The sequence below is a fragment of the Mus musculus genome, chromosome 5, assembly GCF_000001635.26.
Source record: "Mus musculus strain C57BL/6J chromosome 5, GRCm38.p6 C57BL/6J".
NCBI classification, from domain to species: Eukaryota; Metazoa; Chordata; class Mammalia; order Rodentia; family Muridae; genus Mus; species Mus musculus.
Window position 1 is genome coordinate 123,816,627 of NC_000071.6, and position 6,041 is coordinate 123,822,667.

The 6,041-nt window shown below is 47.0% G+C and overlaps 1 protein-coding gene across 4 annotated transcripts in view; it reads left to right on the forward strand.

Annotated features, from left to right (window-relative positions):
• Kntc1 (kinetochore associated 1) overlaps positions 1–4,967 on the forward strand; it is a 71,902-nt gene extending 66,935 nt beyond the window's left edge. For all 4 annotated transcript variants that reach the window (XM_030254330.1, NM_001042421.1, XM_006530251.4 and 1 more), the window contains 5 exons: positions 41–170; positions 1,825–1,914; positions 2,370–2,515; positions 3,244–3,334; positions 4,755–4,967. In XM_030254330.1, coding sequence (XP_030110190.1) covers positions 41–170; positions 1,825–1,914; positions 2,370–2,515; positions 3,244–3,334; positions 4,755–4,775 — 478 coding nt within the window. In that variant the 3' untranslated portion in view covers positions 4,776–4,967. The remainder of the gene's footprint in view (positions 1–40; positions 171–1,824; positions 1,915–2,369; positions 2,516–3,243; positions 3,335–4,754) is intronic.
• Positions 4,968–6,041: the final 1,074 nt, after the last annotated feature.

A 6,041-nucleotide genomic window follows, 5' to 3' on the forward strand; every position in this document is an offset into this window, starting at 1 on the left:
ACCTGCCAGGCCATTAACTAATTCCTGCCCCCTCTCAAAGATGTCCAGTTTCAGATGACCTGGACATGATGGGAGTCGCCAAGCAGTACGTCCAGTTAGACCTTCCCGCTTTTGCTCTGACCTGCCTGACGCTCATGCCCCACTCTGAAAAAAGACACCAGCAGATCAAGGTATGGTCTGCATTCGTTCGTTCTTCCTCTCAGGTTGCCAGGGCACACTGCACGTCCCTCAGAAGACGGCATTTTCTCTCACCAAACCCATACAGCACTGACACTTAGTGTGGGTGAGGCGGGCTAACGGGAAGCAACAAGATCAATTGAAGTACATCTGAGAAGGATATCTTAAAAAGAGTTCGGCCATTATTCTGTTATCTGGGAGAAACTGGTTTTCTTGGCAGAGCACAGTGAACTGAGAAAAATTGTTTTAGCGGCTGTCTTCAAGCCAGCTGTGGCCACAGCTTTATCATCTTTAATCCCTGTACTCAAGATGCAGAGGCTGGCAGATCACTGAGTTCCCGCCCGCCCGTCTTGGTTGCCTCCCAAGACCTTTCTTCTTCTCACCAAAAGAAAAGAGGGGAGGGGGGATGTGCTCAGGATGTAAAGTGCAGAGTGGCCTTGTAACCCATTGTAGACTGGATAGGTCCAGAAGGGTGGTAACACAGAGGCTGTCGAAGGCCTCTAGCTAAAACCGGAGAGGAAGGTCTCCTTGGTGGGAGGTTGGTCATCAGATTGAGCAAGGTAAGGAGGCCTCTAAGGAGGGATTTGTGGTTTGGTTTGGTTTGGTTTTAGTTTGGTTTAGTTGGTTTGGTTTGGTTTTTTTTTCTTTATTTTATTTTATTTTATTTTATTTTATTTGAGACAGGGTTTCTCTCTGTAGCCCAGACTGTCCTGTCACTCTGTAGAGCAGGCTGGGGCTGGAGAGATGGCCCAGTGGTTAAGAGGGTTCAATTCCCAGCACCCACGTGGTAACGGTAGACCAGGCTGGCCTAGAACTCAGAGAGATCCACCTGCCTCAGCCTCCTGAGCACTAGGAGTAAAGGTGTGTGCCACCACTGCCCTGCTTGAGGCAGAACTTTTAAAATAATTCTTAGGACAAAGGCTTCTGAAATGTCTCCAGTTATTCGCCTCCCCAGGTGAATGGGACAGCAGTGGTCTGACTAACCAAGCACGCACGCTCTCATTGGCCACCTGGCTCCCCATCCCGTTTGCTGTCAAGGCTGTCTGCGCTGGTCTTTAACTGTTTTGATTACTCAACCGCATCTCGCTACTTTTCAGCTTCAGGACGTAAATACATGTTGCCACCACAGATAAAGCCTGATAAACAGCTTCATCTTTTGCATAAGTTGTATAAAAGCACATTTTTTTCTCCTTGTCTGGGCAATTTTTTTCAATAGACGTATATTAGAAATGAAACCATCTTAGTTTTGAAATTTTTAGGTGAACTGATGAACTTTTAGTGTGTATGGAAATGACCCCGAAGGGAGTTGCACAAGCCCAGTGACCCCCACTCTCCTTCATCTCTCCCGCCCCACAACCACCCTTCTTTCTTGAGACCAAGGTCTGGTGAGCCAGGCTGGCCTCAAATTCACTGTGTAGCCAAGGACAGCCTTCCCCCTGGTGAGTGCTGTGACTACAGGTACCCTTCACTGTGCTCAGTTTCTTAAGTCTGAAGCCAGAACATGGGGCTCGGTGCGTGCTGGGCGGACACTCTACCAAGTGCCCAGCTCCCAAATTTAAAAATCTTAAAGAATTTAAAAGCCTCCCAGACTTAACAGCACAGCATTACTATAACGCTTTTTAAAGTACGTTTTAATTTTTTTTTTAGAATTTTCTGAATTCCTGTGATGCTCGGATCATTTTACAGCAGATAGAAGAACATATGAACACTGGCCAGCTAGCAGGGTTTTCACATCAGGTAAGGACAATTCCCCTTCATTTTTGCTCTGTCTGATCATAGAAGGTGATTCTTATCCCCCAAATAGTCTTTCACTCTTAATCAAAAGCGTCAGGCACTGGCTGGGGATGTGACTTAGGGGTAAAGCGCTCCCCTAACGTACTCAAGAACCTGGATCCGGTCCCCAGCATCACGTGAAGATAGAAACGACAGGTGCCCTGGCTGGCTTGTTTACTGTTGTGCCCACTGGAGAATTGTGCCCATAAATATCGGCAATTAAATCTTCTTCCCCATTAAAAATAGAACCTGGGTGCACAACCGTCGGTTTCTGTTTGTGTGCTGCTAGGCTACGCCCTTTCTCCCAGAGGCTTAGTCCCAGCGCTCTAGTTATTCAGTTTCTGACTGCCGGAAACCTGTTTCGGCAAAGGGCTTACAATTAAACATATTTTAATATGATGATAACTGTCATCCCATAGATTGGAAGTCTGGTTCTGAATCATGTTGTAAATAAGAAGGAATTTGGGATTTTGGCAAAGACAAAGTATTTTCAGTTGTTGAAATGCCACGTGATAAACACCGGCAACGTCACTGAATTGGTAAACTATTTGGCAAATGACTTCAGGTAAGTTAATGATCAGTTTACTGTAGAACTTCTTAAAACGGATCTTGATTCTGCAGAAAGATGGCCGCTATAAAGCTGTTTGGCCGTAGCCGCCTATTGAGCCGTAGCGTTCCTACACATTCCCTGGAGTTCAGGCTCCTGCAGCTTGGAACCTTGGAACACGAATCCGTCATCCAGTAATTAAAGGAGTTGCCTGGATCCTCAAAATAGGTGTCTTCCTAGTCCCGCTCTGAACCCTAAATTACAACTTGATTCCTTAGACGCGTGCTTGGAGCACTGCTTGCTGGAGTTACATAACACGTGGCTCTTGCTAAGCTTGGCTAGCTCACTCTCCACACCCACAAGGGAAGGAACAGTGAGCTGCCTGGGCTGGAGCCACGACTGCATATGGGAAGGAAAAAGGAGGAGAGTACCAGCCGACACGGGAAGGGAACGTGTAGTCAGAGGCAGTGGCCACGGCTCTGTCGTCCGGGTGGTCACTCTGGGGTGCCCTGTCCCCTTCACACACCACGATTCTAGCTGTTAGTTCATCCTCAAACCCATGAGTACGTTGTCCTCTGTGAGGGAGTGACAGTTTGAGCTACAGTTGATTCGTACACTAGACCATATCTACGTGGAGAAGAATTCTGCTTGTGTACCTGGACATCGGTCTACATTGTCAACAGTCATCCCCACAGGAAGCTCTGGCCAGTCTCCTCACGCCTGCCTTGTTCTTTGTGGTTCCACAGTGTAGATGAAGCATCAGCGTTGATAAATGAGTATTCAAAGCATTGTGGGAAGCCTGTGCCAGCAGATGCAGCTCCCTGTGAGATCCTGCAGGTAAGCCAGCTGATAACTGCCTCACGTCCCACCTGAGACCATTTAGATACATTTGTTTATTTTTTATATATATACATACATACATACACTGTAGATGTTTACAGACACACCAGAAGAGGGCATCGGATCCCTTTACAGATGGTTGTGAGCTACCATTTGGTTGCTGGGAATTGAACTCAGGACCTCCAGAAGAGCAGTCAGTGCTCTTAACGGCTGAGCCATCTCTCCAGCCCTGGTTTGTTTTCTTTTTACATGTAAGACCTGGTCTTACATGTCGCTCTGGCTGTCATGAGCTCACTATGTGGTCCAAGCAGGCCTAGAACTCACTGAGATCCTCATGCCTCCGCCTCCTGAGTACTGGGATTAAAGGCGAGCACCACCACGGCCAACGTCGTTATCAACTACTATGTGCACATAGTTTTCTGTGTTCCCTTTGGTTCGCTGACACCAGCACCCCCATAAGCATGAGAAGTGAATCAGCTGTACTGGGATATTAGAGCCGCCATGATGTCACTAAAGCCCACAGGCTAAGTGACCTGCCTGAGTCATTTGCTGCCTAATGGCCCAGCTGTGACTGGAACCCCAGGGCCTCTTGGCATGCTACAGTGCACCTGTATTTAGTTACCGACCATAAAGAATGAGCTGTGTTCATGGCAGTTGGCTGTGTTCTGTGACTGTGTTGGTCAGACACTGTAGTGACAAATCCTAAGGAGCAAAGGCTTGTTTCCAAGACTGCAGGCCAGGGCCACTGGCTCCTCAGCCTGTGACAAGGCAATGTGACTGATGTCACCAAGCTGCTGGTCAGGGGTGGGAAACTCCTGTCTAGGCACAGCCTTTAGCAAGCCGAGAGTCCTCTAACCCAGCCCAGCTCTAGATGGCACCATCTCCTAAGGTGCCAGCAAAGGGACTTTCGGACACTGTTGAGTAGTGCCACCAGGTGGAGATTGATGATGCCCATGCTGACACCATGACAACACACTATTGACTTTACAAAATAGTCTTGAGACAACTTTGTAACCAGTAGTAAAGTTTGTTTCTCTCTAGTTGTACCTGTCACATTCTGGGTGCTTGTGTATGTGTGTTCTAACCCTGTGACTGAGCCCTGTGCTCTGTAGCTTATCTAACAATCTCCTCTTTTACAACTGAAGCGGGGCTGGGAAGAGGGCTTAGCAGGGAGGAGCAGCTGCTGCCAGGCCTGCGTATGTGAGTTTGATTCCCAAGAGCCATGGGTGGAAGGGGAGAGCTGACCACAAGGCTGTCCTCCGGCTCCCGTGCGCTCGCTCTCTCTCTCTCTCTCTCTCTCTCTCACTCTCTCTCTCTCTCACACACACACACACACACACACACACACTATAACTGTAACGATGGTGACAATGGAGCTGACGCTCATGAGTTATGCTTCTGTTTTTCTCCCATTTAGACATTTCTTGGTGGATCATAGTAAAACAAACAAGTTTTCAAAACAAGAGGAAGTCTGGAGTCTGCCGCTAATTAATCTTATTTATTGCAGCTTATAAATTGTGCAATCTCTATTTCATTATCCTGTAAGGAATAAATAAGACATTCAATATTGACCTAACTAACTTGAATGTCTCATATGATGAATCAATAAACTATGTGCACATAGCTTTGATGTTGGTTTCTTGTGTCATTTGTAGGGGTTTTGTTTTGAAGTTTTGGGTGATGTTAGGGGTGCAAGGGTTTTTTGGTTGGTTGTTTTGAGATAGAATTCTTTGTGTAGCCCTGGCTGTCCTGGAACTTTCTCTGTAGAGCTGGCTGGCCTTACACTCAAACATCTCCCTGTCTCTTCCTCCAGGTGCTGGGATTAAAAGCAGGCACCACCACGGCCTGCCCCCTCGTGTAATTTGTAGTCTCAGGGGGTTTTTGCACTATACATGAAGGAAACAAAATGTAAAAATAGTTCACTTTCAGGGGCCAGAGAGGAATCTCCAGCAGTTAAGAACACAGAAGGCAGGGCTGGAGAGATGGCTCAGTGGTTAAGAGCGCTGAACTGGTCCTGAGTTCAATTCCCAGGAACCACATGGTGGCTCACAACCATCTGTAATGGGATCTGTTGCCCTCTTCAGGTGTGTCAGAAGACAGTGGCAGTGTACTCATAAACATAAAATAAAGAAATAATTTTAAAAAAAAAACAAAAACACCAAAGGCTTCCAGAAGACCTTAGCTCAGTTCCCAGCACCCATATGGGAGCTCATGATGGTAAAAATTCAGTTCTTACAATGCTGGTGTTCTCTTCTGTCTCCGTGGGCACCACGCATGTACATGGTTCATACACACACACACACACACACACACACATACATACACATGCAGGCAAAACACTAGTACAGTTAAAATAAAAATAATCTCCCTTTCCCTTTTAAAAAATAACCCTATATTTAACTTCCTATCTCCTCCATGTGTAAAAATCCTGCCTTCGTTTGGGGTGATGGCTCCCTTGGTAAAATCCTCTCCATGCAAGCACAAGGGACTTAATTCAGATCCCAGCACGGTGGCTTGTGCTCGTTACAGAAGGATCCCTGGGGATTCCTAGTCAGCCATCCTAGGAAATGACATGCTCCAGGCTCAGCGAGGGAGGGGTACTGTGCCAAAATCTTAGATGGAGAACAATTGAATACGGATACCCCAGGCCAAGCTGTCATACAAGTCTTTGTGCGCACACACACACAGGAACATGCGCATGCGG